This window comes from Cibotium barometz, chromosome 32 (assembly GCF_041138505.1).
Source record: "Cibotium barometz isolate CiBa-2024 chromosome 32, ASM4113850v1, whole genome shotgun sequence".
Lineage (NCBI taxonomy): Eukaryota > Viridiplantae > Streptophyta > Polypodiopsida > Cyatheales > Cibotiaceae > Cibotium > Cibotium barometz.
In genome coordinates, this window is record NC_141077.1 from 41445714 (window position 1) to 41472515 (window position 26802).

Below are 26802 nucleotides of genomic sequence, written 5' to 3' on the forward strand. Positions count from 1 at the left end.
CCCAAAGGCAATGTCATTTGAGACTCCTGATGGTGGCTGCACCGCAGGCAACGACCGCCAAACTCCTGTGTGCCATCAACCAAAGAAAGAACTGTGATCTTTCTAGGCCAAAAGCTGTCCCACAGCCTCTTCTAGAAATCAGAAAGGAAGTGCTGTCATAGGCCCTGTGATGACTGCCAATGCACTGTTGCTGCCTATCTCAGGCATCTGAATCCTACGGCCTAGCCGTGCTGTATATGCAAAGAAGGGGGCGTCCAGAGTCTCCTCCCAATCCACAGGATCATGACAAGTCCACTCTCCTGGGTCCTACTGCAATCGCGTGAGAGGTCAGCACTCCCAAATCCATAGCTGCCATAATCTCTCCCTAGCCACCTTGGCCGGTGTTGGATCTATGTGCCATGCCCGTGCCCGAAAACCGATCACCCTCACCCTCTTCAATCCTCCAAGGGAAGCTCTGATCTCTCTAGTCTACCTTGAGATCCAATAGAGAAAGTAAGCAGACCACTACCCTCATCTACTCCAAGGACCGCCACAAGGATGTCATGTCTGGTAAACACTCCTAACCACACTGGGGGGGTTGGGTCTAGAATAGGCATCAGCCACTTTTGAGGGATAGCTGAGTCAATGTCGATGTTGAGCCTATCTCGACCCCGGATCCTTGTCAGGCCTCTCTCCTGCTCCTCCAGGGGTAACTGTCCATGTGCAATCCAGTCTCCAAGAGACCTTGCTGGTACCGTGCTCAAGGCTCCCCAAGATACATGCGGCCGGGCCCCCAACATGTGGCCATTGGGTAAACGGATCAAGGGGTTCCAGACCAAAGGTTGCCGGAGCCGCTCCTCTGAGGAAACTAGAACTATCTGTCTGAGGGCTGGCCTGAGATGATCCTAAGCCCCAAGTAAACTGGCTGCAAAACTGTCCTCAAAAGCTGGGCTAAAACCACGGGCTCTCATCTCTGTGCAGATCCATCGGGTACTCTGCGGCCACGGGCCCCCAAGAATCGGTGTGTGGGCTGAAATCCGGGCCAATAAGAAATCCTTCCAGGGCTCACCACCAAGAAGGAGTCCTCTGACAATCAACTTGCCCAACAAGGCATGGCTCCAAATAGCTGGATCAATGAGGCCAAGCCCCCCTCTGCTACTTGGTTGAATGATTACTCGCCATGCCACCTTGGCCCTGTGTCATGTGCATCATAGATGCCATGGACATTCTTAGGGCTAGATCCAAAATAGGCAACCAGATAAAGAGTATGAACCCAGTAGAAGAACCAGGATGATGGAGCACAGAGCATATAGCACCTCTGCAGTGTAGACTGAAGTAAGGCTTGGAGAAGAACCAAAGGGATGCTGTCAGCTGCTCACAGAACCAGTCGGCTGAATCAGAGGACATGGGCAGCATCAGGCGCATCATAAACAAGTAGTATATCCAGTCGGGCAGCTCTGAATAGTTGGTATGGACATGGAACTGGCCGACCAGCAGTCGGCCAGCATAAAAAGTGTCCAAAGACCCATATAAATAGGGCCAAGTGCTCCACATTGTAGCCATTCAATCCCACTAGGGGTTTGGATCCTTAGAGGTCCCATAGGGGACAGATTTTGGTGTTAACCACCTTTTTATGAAGGCAGCCCATGGCTGCAGACATGTACCCTTTTTGTACCATAGATTATACTGAATTTCCAGCACTTCTCTCTCTCTCTCTCTCTACTCTCTCTCTACCTGCGTTTTTGCATCAGATGGTGCGTTTTTGCATCAGAAGGTTTCCAAGAGTGTTTAGGGCTGAAAGAAGACTCCCAGACCTTCCGTATGTTACATTGGTATCAGAGCATCAAGCTCAGCAAAGCTAAACGCTGAATCAGTCCCAGATGATGATGTATAGGTCCAAGGTAAAGGAAAAGTACACGGATTCGAAGCCCAAGGCGGGAACACAGATCGGGAAGAACTCCCAGGAGGTTTGTTGGTGGTGTTCCACAGTGCCAGATGGGGATGGCAGTTCCGTGAGCCAGATAGGTTCTCAGGTAACGGTCCCAAGGGAGGTTGATCCTCCAAGGGTGATGTGAGAGTGCCAGACTCAGTTCCAGGAATGAAGACCAAGACGGTGTTCAGAGTCAGGGCAGGAATGGATTGTGGACTAGAGGAAGACCAGATGCATAGATCTTCATCAGAGACAGAGTGGTTTGAAGAACAGCCCGGATTTTCAGAGAAAAGGGTTTGCCAGGGATGGATGATGACAGAGGGATTTCGGGACAGGATTGGGATGATGACAGTCATCCAAGACCAGGTTGGATTCCCATCATCAAGTTTAGCAGAGGGGGATGTCATGTGCATCATAGATGCCATGGACATTCTCAGGGCTAGATCCAGAATAGGCAACCAGATAAAGAGTATGAACCTAGTAGAAGAACCAGGATGATTGAGCACAGAGCACATAGCACCTTTGCAGTGTAGACTGAAGCAAGGCTTGGAGAAGAACCAAAGGGATGCTGTCGGCTACTCACAGAACCAGTCGGCTGAATCAGAGGACATGGGCAGCATCAGGCGCATCATAAACAAGTAGTATATCCAGTCGGGCAGCTCTGAATAGTTGGTATGGACATGGAACTGGCCGCGACCAGCAGTCGGCCAGCATAAAAAGTGTCCAAAGACCCATATAAATAGGGCCAAGTGCTCCACATTGTAGCCATTCAATCCCACTAGGGGTTTGGATCCTTAGAGGTCCCACAGGGGACAGATTTTGGTGTTAACCACCTTTTTATGAAGGCAGCCCATGGTTGCAGACATGTACCCTTTTTGTACCATAGATTATACTGAATTTCCAGCACTTCTCTCTCTCTCTCTCTACTCTCTCTCTACCTGCGTTTTTGCATCAGATGGTGCGTTTTTGCATCAGAAGGTTTCCCAGAGTGTTTAGGGCTGAAAGAAGACTCCCAGAGCTTCCGCATGTTACACCCTGGCTGGCCTCCCATCACTACCGGCCCATATGAAGTTCCGGATCAATTGCTGAACCTCGCCAACACATGCCCAAGGAAAGGCCCATCACGAAGTGATGTACCACATGGTGGCTAGCAGTACCTGGTTCACCACCACCACTCTGCCTGCTAGGGAAAGCCTCGTCAAGCTCCAATATAAAAGCTTCTTCCGAATACTCAGAAGAAGCGGGGCGAGCTGTTGCTCGGGAGAGAGATCAATGCCAACCTAGCAGCCAAGATATCGAGCTAGAGTGCCCCTGGGGATCCACTGAAAATTCTCAACTGGTCACCAAGTTGGAGCGGGTGCTGAGCCTACCCAAAAACCACACAACTTGTGCTAGTTGATCTGTGCTCTTGAAGCGCAACAGAAAACCTCGATTGCCTCAGCAAATCTCTAAGGATTCCCCACAGCTTCTGCAAGGAAAGTTGTTGTGTCATCTGCAAACTCTGAGTCCAGCTCCTGCATGCGGAGGGGAAGCCGTAATCCCTGAAGCCCGGTCTCCTGGGCGGAGAAGAAATTACTCATGGCCTCAACGACGAATAGGAAGAGGTAAGGTGCCAAAGGACAGCCCTGTCTAACCGAACGGGAGAGGGGGAATCTATCACCACGGGCTCCTTGAATGAGAACCTGGCTGTGTGAGGCTGAATAAAGTCCTCAGACTCCACGGATCCACTCCATGGGGAATCCCATCTCGCTCATAGTGCCCTCCAGAAAGCTCCAATCCACCCTATCATAAGCTTTCTCAAAGTCTAAGAGTAGCACAATGAGGTCTTACTGCTGCATCCTGGCCGAAGTTGTCGCCTCCCAGAAGGTGAAGACGTCCAAAATACTCTTATCCTGAACTAAGCCAGTCTGAGTGTCGTGGATCAAGTCTGGGAGAAAGGGTTGTAGTCTCCTGCTGATGGCCTTAGCCAAGATCTTATACGCTGTCCCTAGAGGAGTGATGGGTCTCCAACTGTCGGATCTCCAATCTGTCACCACCCTCCTTGAGAATCAGGTGAATCAAGCCCTCTGAGAGCCTCTCTGGCATGGCACCTATGATCATAATCTCATTGAAGGCAGCACGAAGGCCACCTTCCATGAGGTCCCAATGGCGACGAAAAAAGGACACTGGAAGCCCGTCTGCCCGCGGGCGTCATGTTGAATGCTCGCAGCTCATTTGACATTTATAATAGAGCAAAGATGTTTGAATTTCAATTGTTTTTTGCACAATTCTATGTACCAGTGTTGCTAAATTATGAATGGTTTAAAAAAATGAAAGTACTTAAAGTACTTATCCTGATGTGTACTTTACGCATACCAAACCGTACCGCACTGTACTTAAAGTACGCAACCACTATGAATTTGCTCATCATCCTTGAGATGTGGATTGACTTGGTCTTGCCCAAATCTGGGCCTCTAGGTGCTATATTCGTAGCAACCCCCCTTCCCAATTCAAACACCATCCTTAGCGTTTCTTTTGCACATTCATGTGGCGGTGGAAGTGCGGTTTCCAATGGCACTAATCCTACACCGGCCTAGCTCTGAGGCTGCAGGCTTACGGTGGCAGAGGACACATTGCCCTTGTGGAACACCTGGGTTTGAAGTAGCCCGTGTTAATTGGTTCTTTATCTTTCCTTCCATTCCCTGTTTTTCGTGCAAACAGAGAGAAACTAGAACTTGGTTCCGTGGTGAAGACGCTTCCATAACAGGCTCCTTTAGGAGGTGGTACTCCTGCTTGCACTATGTGTGCTTGCGACCCGGATTGTGGATTGCTTGTCTCTAATGGTGCCATATAAAAGAGACATATCCCGATTGCTACAAAGGTGGTTGTTGGGCTACTTGGCCATGGCCAGCTTTGGGGTCGCCAGCAAAAGTTTGAAACAAAGTGACGTCCGACATGGCTTGAGCACTTTTGGATGGAGTGAACATTGATGGTTATGGTGCTGCTCCTTCACTGGAGCTTCGCCCAAAGATAAGGCGGTTCAATGCCCTTTTCACTAGTTTATGGCGCTATTCATTGAGTGTGTTGGTGAATCTGGGCTTGGAGGACCGTGGCACCTCCCATTTCCAAGGTTCCGTGGTTCCACCCCCCACCACATCCATGTTTATTTAGCTCATTTCTTCCCAAATCTCCTCGCTTGGAAAAAGTCTTGCCTTCTTAACATGGAAGCGCTCTGTTTGAGTGTTGATGGGACAGCAGGCTGTGTGGGTTTGAGGTATGATTTGATATACAACAATCGCCTGGATATCATTTCCGATGATCCATTGAATCGGAGACGAGTTCGCATCAAAGGATTTCCCTCAGGTGAATCGGTCTCTAGCATTTCCTAGAGTAGGTCTAAATGAATTCAAACACGTGTGTTCCGCCCAAGTTATAGAAAATAAATGTTTTCTTTGAGTTTGAGTTTTTTTTATTTTTTGAACCTTTTTTTAAGGCATGGAGCTTTGTGTCTATGAGAGGGTTCGTGAGCAATTATTGAGCAATGATTGTACTTAATGCTCCAATAATTGTAAAGGACAAGAATTTTTCTTGGAATTTGATGATGGTACGGATTGTAAGACATGGGTAGATGTGTCCTTACAAGTCTTCAATTGCAATAAAATATTAACTCATTTATCTCAGCATCTTAGGAAATTTCTTACATGCTGTAGTAGTGAAGTGTGAGTGCTAAATTACTGATAATACATTACAGTAATCACAAAATATAATAGTACAACAAAATAAATAGACAGGTATTTGATTTATCGCTTGGTACCTGTGTCTCTCCCAAAAGTGATAGGAGGAAAGAACTCTTGCCACTGCCAACATGTCCCATGATACCTACTAACTTCCCTTTCTTGATAGTTATGTTTATATCTTTTAAAACTGCTTCTTTGTTGGGTGATAATCCTTGAACCAATTCGAAAGCTGTCTCTACTTGGATTTTTGATTTCTTGCTACCTTGTTTAGAAATCTTTGGATGAGTCAAGGGACAATGCGCATTTTCTTCAGGGATCACCCAAGAAAACCATCCATCCTTTACAAAAACAGACTCTTCAATAGATGTTGAAGAAATCTGAAAACAGAGGATTCAACATCAGCTTTCAAAGGAATCTCTTACCTCCAATACTTGCATGCATGTGAAAATAAGTTGCAAATATATCACTCATTGTGCGAAAGAAAAAGACTAGTACCTTCTCTAGTCTGTCTTCCCTTCTGGAGCTATTGGGAATGTTCAACAATCTTTGTATCCTTTCAACTGCTACACGTGCCTCCCCTGCATATTGCACCCCTAAAAGCCAAACCACATTTGCATCTTCTTAAAATCCATAATTGTTTATGTTTTTAGCAAAAGGCAAAAGGTCATTAAATTAAGAATGAACCTAAGCGTCTATAAACCTTAAAAACAATTGATGACATAGTCAAGTCATACGAATGGGTACACTTATACAAGTCTGCAGATGCCCTGTCAGTATTTAGATTAAGATCTCACTATTACTGTTTTGAAAGTCTCACTGAGAATCACATAATATCAGAGGAGAAATTATACTCTAAGACCAACAGTTTTGCATTTCTAGCAGGGCCGAGCCTTGCGCAACAAGGAGCACAAATCAGGTGCCACAATACTATCAGTGTGCGTGGTGGTGTGCAGGGTAAAATTGCATTGCAACAATGCTGTTTCTTAGGTAGCCCACATTGGACAGTTCTAATGCAGATGTGATCAATGCCCCAATCCTGAATCAACCGAGAGAATGAGCTGACACTCACGCATGTAGGGAAACCCTAAGCTGATATCATGTAGTTTGCTTTAGTTTTGAGGTCTTGGACAATACCCGAGTGTTTTGTGGTGGTTCCCTCTACCAATTTCACCTCCAAAGTGGGTTTTCTCAAGGATGGTCGACCCCATTGGTCCCAACATTGCTAACTCCAGCACCGCCATCCAAGATGGCTTGGCATTCCCTTACTTTATAAACTACGGGCAAGGTTGCATTCGTGTCATCAATTTTAAAGTAGTGCCCTAGTTTATTCGGTACTTTGCGCACCTCAGTAACGGAACAAGGAGGGCTAGCCAATGAGGTGATAGCCTGAGTGGTGAAGGTGTCTGTTTAGGACCAGGAGGTCTTGGGTTCACAACCCCATAAGGTGCTTGCTCGGCTGCATCCTCTATGGGCAGTGAAAACAGCAACTACAGGAGGATCTTGGGCCTCAAGCAAGTCGTGTGTGTGTGTGTGTGTGAGGGGGGATAGAGAGGATCGGGGTGTGGCATAGAGGCGAGTTGGGCAAAAGGGCGGACTAGAGCACTGGCGGAAGGGCAGGGGCGGCAGCTGAAGAGCTGCACACAGGTCAAAGAGGGTGCCGCCTAGAGTGAGGGAAGGGCTGGAGGAGGGCGGGGAGGTGCAGAGGGCTAGCCTCTAGGCAAGGGGGTTGCAAGGAAGGGGCTATGCAAAGGGGGACTGCAGGTGTACAGGGGAGAAGCGGGAGCTCCAGCTCACTGACCTTATCCATTCGTTGTACCTTATAATCGAGTATCTCAGCATGGCAGTTTGCACATATTTTATAGACTATCAGACGCAAGATGCTAAATTGGAGTAGCATCCATGTTCCTTTGAATGCCAACCACGTCCTTCTAGCCATGACTTGAAACCAGCACTCTTCACAAGCTTCTGGAAGGAGTTCATGTGGCATGGCTTGCTGTATTGCATGCCTTGCCTTGGAGGAAAATGGAACCCAATTTTCTGATGCATTTTGACAAATGATTGTCTTTGACAGCCTGAACCCCCATTTACTGCTAGATTGCTTTGTTGAATAATGTAGTGAGCCTCAATGAAAGATTGAACGTATGTCTTCTGATCCATTAAAAAAAATATATAGATTCAAGTGTTCATGTTCCAACTTAGCTGTGAATCGAATCAATTGTCCGATGACTCTTTTGAACAATCAGATTAGGTGATAAAGACCAACAATAAAAGTATCATTTACCTGCAGGAGCGATGTTGAAGACCCGCACAAGAACACTAAGCAGTGCCAAAACTGTGAATGACATGCTTGCTGACAATTTTCCATGTATTCCGACATAAGTCCCAAAAACTATCAGTGATGCCAAGGGAGCCACTCCATCCTGCATTTGAGATTCCAATTGAAGAGATCCAACACATGCACATTGAGGTATAAAAAGAAAGGGGATATTGCTGAGAGGCGAAAACAATGAATAACAGATTGTTTATGTAGGTGTGTGGCTTCATTAGCTAGCATGACCTCCATTTTAGGCTTTGCTTCTAACCTTTAGAGTCGATGTTGAAGACTTGAAGTATAGAGCCCTTTTGATATACTTGAGTTCATTGTCACGTATTTGTGCAATGAATCTGAGAAATGGAGCAGTCCAACCATTGTACTTGACTGTCTTTATACCTGACAAAATCTCCCCTAACAATGTTACACGTGAATCTGTGTATTTTATAGCCTTTCTTCGAAAGCGTGCTACAGCCCACCCCATCCACACCTGAGGAAAATAATTAGCAAGAATATCGGTTGTAATTATAGTAGTTGTGGAGTGATACAAATGCTTTCAAAAACTGCCTGCCCACATCTTGACAAATGTTTATAACCTCGAGCATGGCATCTCATGAGCAAAGAGGTGCTCAAGGTTAAACATATGCTGAATTGTAAATTCGTCAGTAAGAATTCCCTTAAGCAACCCTTGAAGTACAGATGTGGAAATCATTTGTAGCTATTACAAGGTTTACAGAGCTTCTATCATTTAGCTGACACTCTTTTTTTTTTTTTTTCGTGAAATGGTGTTTTATATTATATGTAAAATGTACATCAGCCACATGGCTCACACAGAACCTATGGCCCCAAACAAAACCCCCACAAAAGATCCTCTAAAGGATCATGACCATGCAAACCTGTACACTAATAAGAAAGCCTCCTAGCCAAATAAGCATCCCAGATAAAAGCATCAAAGATGAGCCAGCCGAGCCGCCGTAGACCATAACGAAATAACATCTGCATCCAGTAGCTGAGCTGAGAGAAGAGAAGAAAACTGCCAAAGCAGCAAACCGCGGATACGTAGAATGTGCCCATGTATTCCAGACAAGGAATCAAAAATGAACCCATTCCGTGTAGTCCAAATATGCCAAAGTCCTGTCCATCTAAGGAAATGGAATATCACAAGGTGACTGTCTGAAGTAATGACTTGAGGACAAATCCCAAATATCCACTGATGAGCCGAAACAGTAGACCTCTCTACTGCCTCCCAAACGCGAGAGACAAAAGACCAAATTTGACGGGCCACTGGGAACAGATGCATAACTGTTTCAGTGCATGTCGTTCAGAAGAAGCAAGAGGCCAGTGTAATTTTACGACGGCTCAGCTGATCCCGTGTAGGTAACCCTCCCACCAACATCCTCCAAATGAAAACCTTACCTTGGTAAGGGAGTTTAGACTGCCAACCACGCATAAGAGTTTTCTGCCACCATGATTTAGACTTGTGCAATCCCCACACCTTATTGGCCTTGGCTGAAACCCAATCTTTCTCTGATACAAGCTTATGATAGACCTGGTTAGCTGAGAGTGATATCAAGTCACCAGATTTACATAGTGCCCAATCAAGCCAAGGCTGATCTGCAGATGGCCGAGGCAATGGAGTAAAAGGCTCAACTGCATGCATGATGTCAACCCATAGTGGCTGAAATGTCCGAGGAACCCTGAAGTGCTGCCGAATACGACGAAACGAATATGGCCTGTCTCACGACCAGGTATCACAGCATCTCGGATTCTAGCCAAGCCTAGCCTGACCATGCGGTTGAGTCGTATGCGTGAAGCATCTCTGTCTGGCCAAACAATGACACGCGACTCCACAAATGTTTCGAACTACAAAGAGTTCAAAAGTAGTCTTTCATGACCAGGATTCCACCGAGCCAACAGTAGAACTTCATGCCAAGAAAGGAGAATATGCGATAAAATGTGTGATGAGCGAATACGGACAGGATGAGGCGCATTCACAATGTCCCACCATGAAGCCTGCACACGTGTCCGCCCATGTGACAATCCCTCCAACTCAATCAAGTCACGAGCCATGAATACCCAAGGCTGCTCCTGCAAACACATATCCTGAAAAAGCGCCCACCTATGCGCCACCATATGCAAGCAGACATCCAGTAAAGCAGCCCCACCCATTCTTTTGGGCGTCGTAATGTGATTCCAAGCTATCCATGTTTGACCCATAATATTTCCTTGCCTCTTCCACAGCATAAACCGAATGGGAGCAACCAAACGGATGAGAGATTTGTGCGTCCAAGGTAGCAAAGGCAAAAAATAGGAAATCATGCTAAGCATAATAACCTGAGCTACCTTAACCCTCACATGCATAGGCCACCCTTGAGCTTTCCAATACACAAATTTATCGGAGATCCGAGCAGAAATCCAAGCAAGACGCGCTTGGGGGTCCACATCCACACCCACCGGATATCCAAGATGACGAACAATGTCTCCTGTATGCACCACACGGCCTTGCCACCCTAATGCCTCAAGATCAAATTCCGTGCATACAATGAGGGCTGATTTTGTTGAATTTATTTTCAGCCCAGAAGCCAATGCAAAATTATTCCAAGCTTCCATTGCTCGATCTATATTGGCTTTTTCGGCCCTGAGAAACATAAAAGTGTCATCCGCAAGGGCTTGAGCAACCAATTGCTTGCCATGAGGGAGATGCAAACCAACCACTTCACCATGCGATGCCATAGCATCTAGGCGAGATAACATAGGATGAGTGGCAATGGCAAAGAAAAGAGGGCTAAGAGGACAGCCCTGCCGGAGAGAACGGGTGAGAGAAATACCATCCGAAAGTCCTCCATTGAGCATAATCCGCGTGATAGAGCCAGAGCCAAGTAAATGCACCAAATTAGCCATTTTGGGACCAAAGACCATGGCTGTCACTCTCTCTCCCTCTTTCTTTTTCCTGCTCCCATCCATGTTCCCCTTAGCCTATCCTTTTTCTTTTGATTTTAAACAACTCATGTATCATTTTAGCTGACACTCTCTCTCCCTCTTTCTTTTTCCTGCTCCCATCCATGTTCCCCTTAGCCTATCCTTTTTCTTTTGATTTTAAAAAACTCATGTATCACCAAGAAAATTTGGAGGTGAAATGGCACGGAAGTCATTTGCAGCCATTACAAGGTGTACAAAGCTTCTATAATCAGCTGACTCTCTGTCCCTCTGTCTTTTTCCTCCTCTCTTTCCTTTTAATTTTAAAAAAATTATATATCACCAAGACAATTCGAAGGTGAAATGGTACATGGTTTGAAGCTAATAGTAAAAAGATTGTATATACTTACTGGCAGAGGTTGCAAGAGGAAGACCAAGATGACACCCGGCACGGCTGAAACTCCTGCCTCTACAATTGTGAGAGTACAAATAGCACTGATCTCCACAAGAGAAAACCAAACTACACAACATAGGATAATAATTTAGTAAACTGTCCAACAATTTAAAAAGAGTATCAGACTAGTGAATATTAAAGTACATAACTAAGCATAGAAACTGGGAGCACATGAACAATGGCAGAAAATTAGCATACCTGAACAAAAAGGAGAGGACAAGCACACGCGAGGAGAGATCTCCCACCTTTGACAAGGATAGCAGCCCCTCTCTGTCCCGAGTCTTACACGCGAGGAGAGAAGGCAAGAAGGCCTTCTATCGAGATGGTCGGGTCATCATTGATGGCCGGCCCATGGATTAGCGGTTTGGGGCCTATGGGACACAGACCAGGCCACTGACAGAGATACACATGGCAGTATGGAACTGTAATGGTTCACTATGGGTGCAGCCTGGACGATTGGAGCATGTTATGGTGGGGAGAGACATCATACTTCTGACAGAGACACATAAGAGCCCAGAGAGAGGGCTACCTCGAGTAGAGGGATTCCAGTGGGAGTCAGCATACAGGAGGACCACACGCCAGGGTACCTCGAGAGGGTCGGGGGGAGTAGCAGTTCTATTCAGACAGGAGCTACAAGGGAGACTGAGAGTGGTAGCACAGGATCCAGAGGCTAGATACATGTGGATCAACTTACAGCTCTCACAGGATAGGGTTATATACATAGCTCTATGTTACTTTTCTCCATCAGGATTCTCCTATGTCATTACAGAGTACATGCCACAGGAGGAGGAGACAGGAGCCTCGCCATACACTTGTCTGTCTCTCAGAGGAGATTATGCATTATTCTACACTAGGGGAAGTATTTCTTACGGGTGACTTCAATGCCCACACACAGAGCAGACAGTGTGAGGTGTATGACTATGATGACATGGAGATCCTCCACTCTGTGGATCCAGAGGAGATAGGGGCTAGTCGGGCATCAGAGGACACTGGACCAGACAGAGGACATTATGGGGACCACTTACTAGAGTTGGGAGCCAGGCATCATCTCGTTATTTATAACCGGATGCTACAGTGGTGGCCGGGATCAGGAGGGCTGACATGCTTCCCACATGGGGGTCATACACGGACCGGAGGCACGGTGGTAGACTACGTTATGGGGTCTTTGGAGGCATCACAGCTTGTCACCTCATTCTCCATTCCACCTCGTCCTATTGGGGCAGATCATACATACTTGGCATTTTCACTAGCCGGATCACCAGTATCACCAGCCCCCCACATACCGACGCCACACACTACCATCTACTTCACACATGACATGGCAGACATATACACTAGCAGAGTAGAGGATGGGCTCCTACTCATGGATCCCCTGGCACCTATGGATACCATTACAGCCTAGCTGGCATCACTCCTACACACGGCTGCATTACAGAGCTTCCCACATCATGTCCACTCAGGAGAGCCTGCGAGATCTGGGACTATGCCCCAGAACAGATGGTATGATGACGAGTGCAGAGCCCTATACTCCGACTCCGCATACAAAGAGCCTTGGGAGCCATCACAGAGCAGGAGTCGAGGAGAGAGATGAGGAGACTTACTCGCCGCAAAAGGCAGGCCTTCGCAGAGATACAGGAGCTAGAGATCTTTCATTTCTTCATGAGTAGAGATAGCCCTGTCTCATGGCGGCACTTCAGAGAGCCCCGGACACCGACACCTATTGCAGACCCACAGACATGGCACACATATGCAGAGGGCCTATACCATGCCCCACAGCAGCCACCTGTACCTCAGCCACCACAGGAGCCTCGACCTACCACAGCTAGCTTCTTTACCCACTCGATGGTACAGGAAGCTATCCGCCGCCTACAGCATGGACGGGCCGCCGACCATATGGGCCTGCAGGGTGAGCATCTCATATATGCAGTAGATTCTTCGGCTCCTTTTCTTGCACACCTGTTTAATAGGGCACTAGCAGAGGGTTTGCCTGCGGAGTGGACGATGCACACCATTGTGCCGATCCACAAAACAGGGGATATGCTCGATCCGAGCAACTACAGGACGGTTATGGTTGGCCACATGCTGGCCAAACTCTATGGTGCAGTGTTGGAGCAAGAGCTTAGCTTATATGCTGAGCGAGCAGGTTTATGCTCATCAGGGTAGGCAGGCTTCAGGAGAGCTTTCTCTACCACTGACCATGTATTCACTTTGAGATGTATGATTGATCAGGCCAGAGTAAGGAAGAGAAAGCTCTATTGCTGCTTTGTGGATTTCCGCAAGGTATTTGACATAGTACCACGAGAGAGGCTCTTTCAGCGCCTGCAGTCTCTTGGCATACCAGCAGATATGACATGGGGCATCTATGCATTATATGAGCAGGTTTTTGGGCGAGTCAGATGTCCAAGAGGTATGTCCGAGACTATTGCTAGCACCATTGGTGTGTAGCAAGGATGCCCACTTCCCCCCACGCTATTTGGGTTATACATTGATGAGGTGGCTGACTTCATTACACGGGGAGGCGGAGATGGAGTTGATTTAGCAGGTAACTCAGTACATATTATGCTTTATGCTGATGATATTGTATTAGTGTCTGAGTCTCCAGGTGGTCTACAGCAGCATCTACATGCACTCGATGATTTCTGCACACAGAGGGGTCTTACTATGAACCTTGGAAAAACCAAGGTTATGGTCTTTCATACATTGAGACAGGGCAGGAGTCAGCTGACATTCACTCTCGTAGGACGCCAGGTGGAGGTGGTGACATCATACGTGTACCTAGGGGTTACCTTCTCTGCAGCAGCCACACGCTTCACCATGGGTTCAGCAGCCAGAGCTAGATTGACACGGCGATATGTAGCATTGGCTATGCTAGAGAGATAGTGTCACTAGGCACATTTTCAGGAGCCCCGGATGAAGGGGTGGCTATTTGACACAATAGTCACACCGGCATTGATGTATGGAGCAGCGGTATGGGCGCCAGGCCTTGCTACCCATTGGTGGACACAGATAGAGAGACCACAGGCCCTCATGATGGCATGCATGATACGCAGCAAACCGTCAGTACCTCATGACATTATCCGAGCAGAGTTTGTTGCGCCTCCTATGATGGTAGAGGCCATATTTCAGACTATATGCTTGCTAGACAGATTCAGAGAGATGCCACAGGACAGATTGTCATACAGAGCTTTTGAGGCATCTAGACAGCTGGCTTAGGCAGGAGACAGAGGATCATGGTATGCACAGGTCACACATTGGTTCTCACAGCATGGCCTAGACATGGATCATCTACCGCCATTCCAGTATGACAGGAATGCACCACATATCCGTCTCTCTCATAGTGAGAGGAACAGAGTATTGAGATAGGACCTATGGCAGCTCTATATACGAGAGACATGGATATCGCCTACACAGCCTCTTCCACCGAAGATGCTATACTACAGAGATCGATCACTTCATGAGTATCACTGATAATGGATTTATAGAGAGGCCTAGATACATGGAGGGCTTTTTACCACACGGCTCCCGAGTGGCTAGTGGTCAGCTTAGAGTTTCATCACACCGATTGGAGATTGAGACTGGCAGAGCCGCACGGATCCCCCGAGAGGAGAGCGTATGCAGATTGTGCAGAGAGGAGGTGGAGAGTGAGGAGCATTATGTATGCAGATGCAGAGCATATACAGCCATCAGAGAGAGATATCCCATTTTATTCAGAGAGCCACATTCCCTACGCCAGATCTTTGAGGCAGCAGACCAGCGCATACTGGGGAGATTCATTCTAGACATACAGCGCCCCAGAGAGACATCATTACAGGCTCAGACAGCTCCAGAGGGGGGACGACAGACACAAATTACTACATTTTTCAGAGATCCATCCCACTCTCAGCCCCTATACGACAGGGAATTACTCTCCAGAGAGCAGAGACACTCAGAGCCCGCAGGAGACAGAGGACACCTGGCTTTCGGACACCACGCCTATACCAGAGAGAGATGACAAAGATCAGAGCTCAGTTTCACAGAGAGGGTGCGGAGCGATTGGCTCGCTTCAGAGCACACCCAGGCATGTTCTTCAGGGAACTGTGGACCTTCATTGATGTATACCATTTTATACCCCCAGTATGGTACAGGATGGAGCTAGCTAGGTTGCATATCATGATTGTATACTCCATGCATATAGCTTTGCATTCTCCTAGTAGTAGAGCTCCATCCCCTCCCCCCACTCATTGTACTTATTGCACACCCAGATTCAGCTTTTTAGTTCAGTACTTTTTCATTTTGTTGGGATGACAGAGGATACCCCATACAGGTACACCGATTTGTCTCCTAGGCCGAGTTCGGTCTTTTGGAAGACGTTAATAAAATCTTTCTTTCTTTCTTTCTTTCTTTCTTACTTGGGACTGTATTGCTTCGGTATATTCAGCATAGTTGCTCCATCTCTCTCTCTCTCTCTCTTGCCCTCTCTATTCAGCACACTCTAATGCTCTATTGCTTCCGCTCTGTGCACTCTTTCATGGAATCATCGCTCCCGGTTCAGCGATTCCATCTGCTGCCCCAGATTTAGCCCTATTTACAGTCCCTTATCCTCTGCGTTTTTCACAGATTTGCAACCTTCTTTTTGCTGCGTTTTATGGACAGCTTCTGCTGCTTGGTTCTCCTTCAGTTTGGCTTCATCGCTTGCAGCCAGAAGGTGACTTTTTCATCAGCGTTTCATTCCTACTTGGAGTTTGGATCTAGGCGGCCTGTTTTTTCAAGACAGCAGACCCTCTTTGGCTGCGTTTTCCTCTCCGGTGGACATTCCCTTGTGCAAAGGGGGATTGTGGTGGTTCGGGCTTTGGTGGCACCCTTGGTACCTGTGGAGGACACTTCTTCTTCTGAGATTGTGCATATTTATTGAGCCCAAGCTTTTGTGATGGCTGCTCCGACTACTCTTCATGTTCTCTGAGTCTGCAAAGTTGTATGGTTCCAACTACACCTTATGAAAGGTGAAGGTGAAATCAGCCTTGTGTGGCGTGGATCTTTGGGATTGGCTTGTTACACCAGCCAATGCCACCCCTCCCACCCTTGCTTCCGGTGGTGTGACTTAGGCACAGATTGATATTTGGCAGGCGAATGATTGTCGCGTTTTCTCCTTTCTGATGTTGAACTGTCAGGATTCTGTTCTCTCTCATGTGCGTACAGATGCTGCACATAAAGTTTAGAAGGCTTTTGCGGATCTCTAAGAGATTAAGTCTCCGGGTCGGATTTTGGCGTTGAAAAAGCAACTTATGAACTTATCAGTTTCCGCCTTTCCATCCTTATCTGCTTTCATCTCAAAGATGAAATATCTCCGAGACGAGCTTGCTGTTTGTGGCAAGGACATCTCTAAAGAGGACATGGCTATTCGGCTTCTCTCCAAGCTTCCAGAGAGGTTTGATGAATATTTTCAGTCTCTTGTTTCTTCTCCTCGTCCTGTTCCAGTTACTTGGGAGGAAGTTCTCCCCTTCGTTATGTAGATTGAGTCTCGCTTTGAGGAGCGGATTGGCACCTCTGGTGGCCCCGATGGAGCTTTGGCTGCCCGAGATAAAGGGAAGAATCAACAAAAGAAAGGGAAAGGGGGTTCTGACAAGAACTCCAAGGATACTAACAAGGATAAAGACAACAACAAATCTTCAAAAACAAAGACATTGAGTGTCATTATTATGGCAAGAAGGGTCATAAATCGCCCCAATGTCACAAGAAGAAGCAGGATGAAGCAGTAAACAACTCTTCCTCTACAACAGTGTCTCAGACCAAGAAGGATGATGGCATTCTTCTATTAGCAAGTACTCGTCGTATACTTGCTCTTGTGACTTCTCAGTCACGGTCGTGGATTGTGGATAGCAGGGCTACTACTCACATGACACCCTATCGAGATTGGTTCGAGGACTTCACTACAAGGTCAGGCGAGATCACTTTGGGTGATTCTTCTTCCGTGCCAGTGCATGGACATGGCACCATTCCCATCTTCCGCTCTTCCGCGGACAAGAGGTACTTCTCTGACATTCTGTATATTCCAGATTTGGCTTTTAACCTTTTGTCAATGAGTGCTCTTACAGCTCAGGATGCAGAGGTGATCTTTTCTCGTTATGAGATAACCATTCGTGATAAGGCAACTGGTAGCATCTTGGCTCAAGAAGTCCAAGATAGTGGTCTATACAAGTTGACCGCTCTGCTTTCTTCAGGTGCTTCTTTTGCTCTTTGGCATGCTCGATTTGGCCATTTGAGCTATCAGCTTCTACAACCAGCTTCGAAGGATGGGTTGGTTGAGGGTTTACCGACCATCAAGGCTCCGTCTTCTACTTGTTCCTCTTGTTTACAAGGGAAGCAACACCGAGCCACCTTTCCGAAGGAGGCGACACACAGATCTTCGACATCACTTGCTCTTGTTCATGCAGACTTATGTGGTCCTATGAGTACCGCGTCTTTGGGTAAGGTGTTGTACATGCTCGTGATGGTGAATGACTTTCCCAGATATACTAAGGTATTCTTTCTGAAGACCAAGGATGAGGCTTTTCAGCACTTTTGTGATTAGAGAGTTGAGGTGGAAAAAGAGACCAGTCGCTCGATCAAGGCTCTCAGGACCGACGGAGGGGGTGAGTTTACATCCCAAGAGTTTCAGCAATATTGCAAGACCCATGGCATTCAGAGACAGCTTACTACAGCATATACTCCATCACAAAATGGAGTTGCAGAGAGGAAGAATAGGACCATTATGGAGATGGCCCGTGCTATGCTTGAGCATTCTTCATTACCTCGACGTTTCTGGGCTGAGGCAGCTTCCACTGCTGTCTACATTCAGAACATGTCTCCTACTGCTGCTCTTCCAGATAAAACTCCATATGAGGCTTTCCATGGTGAGAAGCCCTCCGTTGTTCATTTTCGGATATTTGGTTATTCGGCGTATGTTCATGTGCCTAAGGAGCATCACTCCAAGTTAGACTCGAAGTCTTAGCGCATGAGTTTTCTCAGGCATAGCACTGTGTCCAAGGCATATCGTCTTTATGATCCTCAGGCCAGCAAAGTTGTTGTGAGCCGTGATGTGGTGTTCGACGAGACTCCTAAATCTTCAGAGGGGGGTGGTGAGCTTCTTCCTCCACCTCCGTCTCTGCCTCCTCCTCCTCCTCCTCCCTCTGCTTCTGTTACACCTCCAGCTGTGGATTCTCAGTCAGATGATGATGACTCTACTCCTCCTCCAACGAGTTCGAGCACATCTGTGCCTAGATGGTACTATCAGACAGTAGTGATTCTGGGTTATGTGAGCTTCCTTCTGCTCCTCTGCCTGGTTCTCTCCAGCGATCTTCCAGAGCTACAAGGAAACAAATTCATGAGGGTAACATGTTTGTTAACTATGCTCTTATGTCCTCTATCATTCATGGTCCTTTTGATCCCACTTCTATGGACAAGACTCTTTCACATGAGCCTTGGCGTCGTGCTATGCAGGCAGAGCTTTATGCTATTGAACGGAATGGCACTTCCATTTTGGTGCCTAGGCCACTGCAGCGTAAGGTGATTGGTGTGCGCTGGATCTTCAAATCGAAGTTCCGAGCTGATGGCAGCTTGGACAAGCACAAAGCAGGGTTGGTTGCCAGGGGTTATGCTCAGCGCCCTGGAGTCAACTTCAATGAGACCTTCGCTCCGACGGCCCGGATGACTACCATTCGCACCGTTCTTGCTCTTGCAGGTCATCATAGATGGCCCGTTCTCCAAATGGACGTCAAGTCGGCTTTCCTGAATGGAGAGCTTACACAAGAGGTTTATGTTGATTAGCCGCCGGGATTTGTTGTTCCAGGCAAACAGGATCAGGTGTACTAGCTGAAGAAGGCTTTATATGGTCTGAAGCAGGCTCCGCGGGCTTGGTATACCAACGAATTGATGAGTTCTTTCAAAAGCTTGGCATGCGCCGTTCTCATGCAGATTCGAATCTTTATATCCTCCTTGAGAGGGGGTTGATTGTTATCATTGTGGTCTATGTTGATGACCTTATCTTTACAGGTTCTTATTCTATGAGGATCCGTTTAGTCATGGATGCTTCGGAGACAGAGTTTGAGATGACGAATCTTGGCCTTCTGCATTATTTTCTTGGCTTTGAGATTTGGCAGACCTCAAAGGGCATTTTCTTCTCTCAACAGAAGTACACACGAGAGATTCTTGATAGATTTCAGATGATTGGATGCAGACCAATAGCTTTTCCTATGGATACTAGTGAGAATTGTTAAAATTATTATTTTTTATGCATCTCAAGTGAGGTCGGCCAAGTCCATTTGTGGATATATAAGCACCCTAGCCCCATTGTAAAATTCATCTAATTCATTGCAGTTGTGTTGGTTCGAATACTCCCTCTCTCTCTCTCTCTCTACCTCTCTCTAGCGTTTGTGCACCCTCTCTCTCCCTTTCTCTGTCAGCGTTTTCTTTCATCCTCTCTCCCTTAGCGTTTTCTCACTAACGCAATACTGCTTCCGCATTGTCAACTTTGACATGGTATCAGAGCTGAGGCATGTCAACGCCTAGGGGACCGGAGCGCAAGGAGAAGGCAGATCTCGGCTGCGTTTTTCAGCCGGCAAGAGTGCGATTGATTTGCTGCGTTTTCATCACGAGAAGCACCGTTGGACCAGCGTTTTTGCTATAAGAGGGGGGCTGATTGGATCTAGCAGCGTTTTCATCGCGGAGAACCCCTTCAAATCTGCGTTTTTCAGCCTGTAATCGACGGAGGAGTGCTGCTGATTTTCAAAGTGAAGTTGGACGAGATTTGGGCTGCGTTTTTTGGAGATGAGGATCGGATTGATGAAGGAGATGGGTCTCCCGTGTTCGAGCAAGGACGACAAACTGAATGGCGACAATTATGCGCATTGGAACTTGATCATGAGGCTATGGTTTAGCAGAAAAGGCTTATGGGACATTGTTGATGGCTCGGAGGAACGTCCCCAAAGGGATAGCAATCGGTTCACACGTCTTTAGGAGGAGGAGTTTCTCAAATCTCTTGTGGATTGGGATGCTCACAATGCGAAGGCAATGTTGGCAATTGCAGAATCTCTCACCAAGGAAATTTCCCCTGCCATTCAGACTTTGAAGACTGCCAAGGAAATGTGGTCAAAGCTTGCAGGAATGTTTGATCGAGACTCAACAATGCGAGCAGTAACCCTTCTCGGCTAGTTGTTTTCCATTAAGTTTGAAGCCGGGACCTCTATGCAGTCATTTCTAATGAAGGCAAAGGTTATCCATGATCACTTATCGGCTATGAATAGTGCGTTAACTAGTACCCAGTTAGCTGCCTTGGTTCTTACGAAGTTGCCTGAGGAGTACGAGATGGTCTCGAGGGCATTACACTTACAAGTCACGAAGGAAAAGCTGGAATTTGATGATCTCAGCTCTTTTCTCATTGAGGAGGAAGTAGTGCTCATTTCCCAAGGCAAGATTCGAGTTTCGAAGGATGTAGAATCGGCACATGTTGCATCGGAATCCAATAAGAAGTCTAGGAGCCGTTGTTATAAGTGCGGAAAGCGAGGACATTTGGCTCGGGATTACAAATCCAAAGCCAAAGCTCAAGGTTCGACGAATGACAAAGACAAAGGCAAAGCTGACGAGGATGAAAGTGACAGTGATACTACCAGGGATGATACGGCTTCTGCCGGTGTGGCGAGGACTACACTGGCACATGCTCCAGCATTCTAGCTTGGTGGATGGATGCTACCACGTGCTTCAGTCAGAGAGAGGCATGTGAGTGGCAGAGAGGGGCAGTCTGTGCTCCCATTTTGATGACTTGGACCCGTGTGTCGAAGTTCAATTTCTGGGTGTTTGGATCCGTGTGTCGGAATTCAAAGCACTAGGCATCTGGCAAGGAATCAACATGGCGTATAAAACACTATGGATGTGCTGCAGTCATTCATTGTTGTTTTCGGGATTATGGACAAGGTGTGTACCAAAGTTCATTATCTTGTGGAGTTTTTTGGACATGATGTGTTCACAGTTCATGAATGGGGATTCTTGGACATAGTGTGGCTTACAGTTCAATGTTCTTTGAGGCAGTTGGTGCTCAGGATGGCATTTTTGGTGGTGACAAGCTTGTGGTTGCAAATCCGAGGTGTACCTAGTGGTTGGCCACTGCTGGGGTGTCCATGAATGGTAGCTTCTTCATCGACTTGGTATTCCTACTTATGTCCACTATGAGCTGCAGAGAGGGTGTTAAAATTATTATTTTTTATGCATCTCAAGTGAGGTCGGCCAAGTCCATTTGTGGATATATAAGCACCCTGGCCCCATTGTAAAATTCATCTAATTCATTGCTGTTGTGTTGGTTTGAATACTCCCTCTCTCTCTCTCTCTACCTCTCTCTAGCATTTGTGCACCCTGTCTCTCCCTTTCTCTGTCAGCGTTTTCTCTCATCCTCTCTCCCTTAGCGTTTTCTCACTAACGCAATACTGCTTCCGCATTGTCAACTTTGACAAGAAACTCTCTCTACTTGATGCTTCTCTAGGGATTGATCAGGGACAATATCGGGTTCTCGTTGGTTGTTTGGTTTGGTTGACCTACTCCCGATTGGACTCCCGATTCGCAGTCAGTTTATTGAGCTCTTTCTCATCCAAACCCCGTCAGCAGCACTGGCGGTGTGCTCTCAGAGTTCTTCGGTACTTGCGTGGCACTCTGGACTTTGGCATCTTCTATGGCCAAGAATGCACTCTTGTTGGATGGTGTGATTCAGATTGGGCTGGAGATCCAAATACTCAGCGTTCGACCACTGGTTGTGTTTTTACACTTAGGTCTGGAGCCATTTCATGGAGCAATAAAAAGCAACCTACTGTGGCGCTTTCCTCTACAGAGACAGAGTATCGTGCGGTTTGTTATGCTGCATGTGAGGCGATTTGGTTGCAGAGATTATTGGAGGATCTTGGTTGTCCTCCTACCGGATATACTCTTCTTTGGTGTGACAATAAGAGTTGCATCGCCATCGCCAAGAACCCTGTGTTTCATGCTCGTACGATACACATTGAGATACAATATCACTATGTTCGTGAACGAGTTCTTGCTGGAGATTTGTGTTTGGAGTATTGTCCTTCAACAGAAATGCTGCAGATTTGTTGACCAAGCTTGTTTCTCAAGCTTCCTTGGCTCCTCATCTTCGGCTTCTTGGAGTTTGTTCAGCATCTGGTGCTGAGAGGGGGTGTTAGCACATTTATCCCCAGTTTCTGCCCATTTCTGGTGTCCTTTTGGTCCCTTTTGCATGGCCCTTGATTGTGGGCTGGCCACCCCTATTTTACATATTTTTCTGGGATTTTTCCCAGCCTCTATGGTTTTTTGCCAGTCGGCCAGCATATGTAGCTTGAGTGTCATGTGCATCATAGATGACATGGACATTCTCAGGGCTAGATCCAGAAAAGGCAACCAGATAAAGAGAATGAACCAGGTAGATAGAGCACAGAGCACAGAGCACCTTTTACAGTGTAGATTGAAGCAAGGCATGGATCAGATGGCTGTCGGCCTGCAGGACAGAGGATGCTGGCTGCCAGAAGAGCTCTCGGCTGACGTCAGCAGAGTGTGGGCAACAAGCGCATCATGAACAAGGAATATAAGCAGTCGGCTGCATAAAAAGGCGATTAATGAATATATGAACTGGCCGACCAGCAGCAGTCGGCCAGTTCCCCAAGGATCCCAAGGGGCTATAAAAAGGCCCAAGAGCTCATTGCTTTAATCATTCTCTCCCACTAGGGGATTGGATCATTAGAGGTCCCATAGGGGATAGATTGTCATCACCTTTTATGTAAGGCAGCCCATGGCTGCAGATTCAGATACCTTTTTGTATCATAGAAATATACTGAATTTCTAGCACTTCTCTCTCTCTCTCTCTCTCTATTCTCTCTCTATATCTGCGTTATGCATCAGATGGTTTCCAAGAGTGTTTAGGGCTGAAAGAAGACTCTCAGAGCTTCCGCGAGTTACATTGGTATCAGAGCATCAGGCTCAGCGAAGCTAAACGCTGATTCAGTCCTATATGATGGTGTACAGGTCCAAGGTACAGGAAAGTACACGGATTCGAAGCCCAAGGCGAGCAGCACAGAAGCGGGAAGAACTCCCAGGAGGTTTGTTGGTGGTGTTCCACAGTGCCAGAGGGGATGGCAGTTCCGTGAGCCAGATAGGTTCTCAGGCAACGGTCCCAAGGGAGGTTGATCCTCCAAGAGTGATGTGAGAGTGCCAGACTCTGTTCCAAGAAAGAAGACCAAGACGGTATTCAGAGTCAGGGCAGGAATGGATTGTGGACTAGAGAAAGACCAGATGCATAGATCTTCGTCTGAGACAGAGTGGTTTGGAGAACAAGCCGGGTTTTCAGAGAAAAAAAAGGTTTGCCAAGGATGGATGATGACAGAGGGACTTCGGGACAGGATTGGGATGATGACAGTCATCCAAGAGCAGGTTGGAATCCCGTCATCAAGTTTAGCAGAGGGGGATGTCATGTGCATCATAGATGCCATGGACATTCTCAGGGCTAGATCCAGAAAAGGCAACCAGATAAAGAGTATGAACCAGGTAGATAGAGCACAGAGCACACAGCACCTTTTACAGTGTAGATTGAAGCAAGGCATGGATCAGATGGCTGTCAGCTGCAAGACAGAGGATGCTGGCTGCCAGAAGAGCTGTCCGCGGCTGACGTCAGCAGAGTGTGGGCAACAAGCGCATCATGAACAAGGAATTTAAGCAGTCGGCTGCATAAAAAGGGAATTAATGAATATATGAACTGGCCGGCCAGTTCCCCAAGGATCCCAAGGGGCTATAAAAAGGCCCAAGAGCTCATTGCTTTAATCATTCTCTCCCACTAGGGGATTGGATCATTAGAGGTCCCATAGGGGACAGATTTAGGTGTCATCACCTTTTATGTAAGGCAACCCATGGCTGCAGATTCAGACACCTTTTTGTATCATAGAAATATACTGAATTTCTAGCACTTCTCTCTCTCTCTCTCTCTATTCTCTCTCTATATCTGCGTTATGCATCAGATGGTTTCCAAGAGTGTTTAGGGCTGAAAGAAGACTCCCAGAGCTTCTGCGAGTTACATTGGTATCAGAGCATCAGGCTCAGCGAAGCTAAACGCTGATTCAGTCCCATATGATGGTGTACAGGTCCAAGGTACAAGAAAGTACACGGATTCGAAGCCCAAGGCGAGGAGCACAGAAGCGGAAGAACTCCCAGGAGGTTTGTTGTTGGTGTTCCACAGTGCCAGAGGGGATGGCAGTTCCGTGAGCCAGATAGGTTCTCAGGCAACGGTCCCAAGGGAGGTTGATCCTCCAAGGGTGATGTGAGAGTGCCAGACTCAGTTCCAGGAAAGAAGACCAAGACGGTGTTCAGAGTCAGGGCAGGAATGGATTGTGGACTAGAGGAAGACCAGATGCATATTTTTCGTCTGAGACAGAGTGGTTTGGAGAACAGGCCGGATTTTCAGAGAAAAAAAAGGTTTGCCAGGGATGGATGATGACAGAGGGACTTCGGAACAGGATTGGGATGATGACAGTCATCCAAGAGCAGGTTGGAATCCCGTCATCAAGTTTAGCAGAGGGGGATGTCATGTGCATCATAGATGCCATGGACATTCTCAGGGCTAGATCCAGAAAAGGCAACCAGATAAAGAGAATGAACCAGGTAGATAGAGCACAGAGCACAGAGCACCTTTTACAGTGTAGATTGAAGCAAGGCATGGATCAGATGGCTGTCGGTTGCAGGACAGAGGATGCTGGCTGCCAGAAGAGCTGTCGGCGGCTGACGTCAGAGCAGAGTGTGGGCAACAAGCGCATCATGAACAAGGAATATAAGCAGTCGGCTGCATAAAAAGGGGATTAATGAATATATGAACTGGCCGACCAGCAGTCGGCCAGTTTTCGAAGGATCCCAAGGGGCTATAAAAAGGCCCAAGAGCTCATTGCTTTAATCATTCTCTCCCACTAGGGGATTGGATCATTAGAGGTCCCATAGGGGACAGATTTAGGTGTCATCACCTTTTATGTAAGGCAGCCCATGGCTGCAGATTCAGATACCTTTTTGTATCATAGAAATATATTGAATTTCCAGCACTTCTCTCTCTCTATTCTCTCTCTATATCTGCGTTATGCATCAGATGGTTTCCAAGAGTGTTTAGGGCTGAAAGAAGACTCCCAGAGCTTCCGCGTGTTACATTGAGTCGGCCAGCTCTCCCCACCTATAAATAGGTGGACTGGCCCTCACTTATGAGACTCCTTGTGTCTCTTGCTTGGGACTGTATTGCTTCAGTATATTCAGCATATTTTCTCCATCTCTCTCTCTCTCTTGCACTCTGTATTTAGCACTCTGTATTCAGCACACTCTAGCGCTCTATTGCTTCCACTCTATGCACTCTTTCACCCCCCACATGATGGTGCGGACTGGTGCTTAGTCCAGGGTAAAAATGTGGAGGATCCACAAGCAAACCTGTTGTGCCTTGGGACAATCCCAAAGGCAATGCTGATGTGTCTCCAAAGGGTGTCCACAGCTAGAACAGAGAGCCAACCGAGCTGCAACTGCCATTGCCTACACCCAGCTCCTGTGTGCTATCTGCCACACGAAAAGAGTAAACTTCTCTGGCCAGAAGTTGCCCCACAGCCGCTTCCAAAAATCACGAAGGAAGTGTGTGGGAATGCCTTGTGTCTGTGAGTGTGTTGTTGCTACTGCTGCCAGCGTACTGTGAACCTCTAGCATCTGAGTCCTGCGGCCCATACAGATAATGTACTCAAAGAAAAGGATGTCGGCACAAGGGCATCCTCGGGAGCGAAGGGATCGTGCCACTACCACTCACCAGGATCCCATTCTAGACACATCAATGGTCAGCCCTCCCATAATCATAATCTCCAAGATCTCTCTTTGCCCACTTTAGCCAAACGTGGATCAATGTGCCATTTGTAGTCATGAAACCCAATCACTCTCACCCTCTGGGATCGGCTCAATCTGCCATGTGGCCTTGCAGAGAAAGTCATGAGGGTGCCTCCATCTGAACCATTGACTGCGATCGGGATATGATGTTTGGTAAAAACCCCTGTCCACTCAAGGGGACGTAGATCCTGGACCGTTACGAGCCACTCAAGAGGCATGAAGTCGTTCATGTTGAGGGTGAGTTTATCCCATCTAGGCTCCTCTCCTAAGCCTCTGGCGGAGCCGTCTGAATGTGAGCCACTCTCCAAGAGAATGGGCCGGTTGCTCGCTCAATGTGCCCCATAAGATGTCAGGACTGGAGCCAAGCATGTGGCCACTAGGAAGCATAATCAAGGGGTTCCAAACCAGCAGCAGTCGAAGTCTCTCCACGTCTAGGACTGGGGGAGAATGGTGAAGAGCAGAACGAATGCGGTCACATGCTCGGAAGAGGCTGGCTGCGAATCGGTCCCTCAAAGGCTAGGCAAAGGCCGTAGGTGCCCATCTTTGTGAACATCCATCACGGGCTCAGGCTCCAAGGACCGCCAAGAACTGGAGTGTGGGTAGAGATGCAGGCCATGAT

The 26802-nt window shown here is 47.3% G+C and overlaps 1 protein-coding gene across 1 annotated transcript in view; it reads right to left on the bottom strand.

The window, feature by feature from the left end:
- LOC147620201 (uncharacterized) overlaps positions 1-26802 on the bottom strand; it is a 75565-nt gene that overhangs the window by 31640 nt on the left and 17123 nt on the right. Inside the window, exons 5-9 of the mRNA XM_086772399.1 lie at positions 11263-11372; positions 8208-8426; positions 7907-8045; positions 6121-6218; positions 5703-6002 (exon numbers count right to left, since the gene is read on the bottom strand). Coding sequence (XP_086628525.1) covers positions 5703-6002; positions 6121-6218; positions 7907-8045; positions 8208-8426; positions 11263-11372 — 866 coding nt within the window. The remainder of the gene's footprint in view (positions 1-5702; positions 6003-6120; positions 6219-7906; positions 8046-8207; positions 8427-11262; positions 11373-26802) is intronic.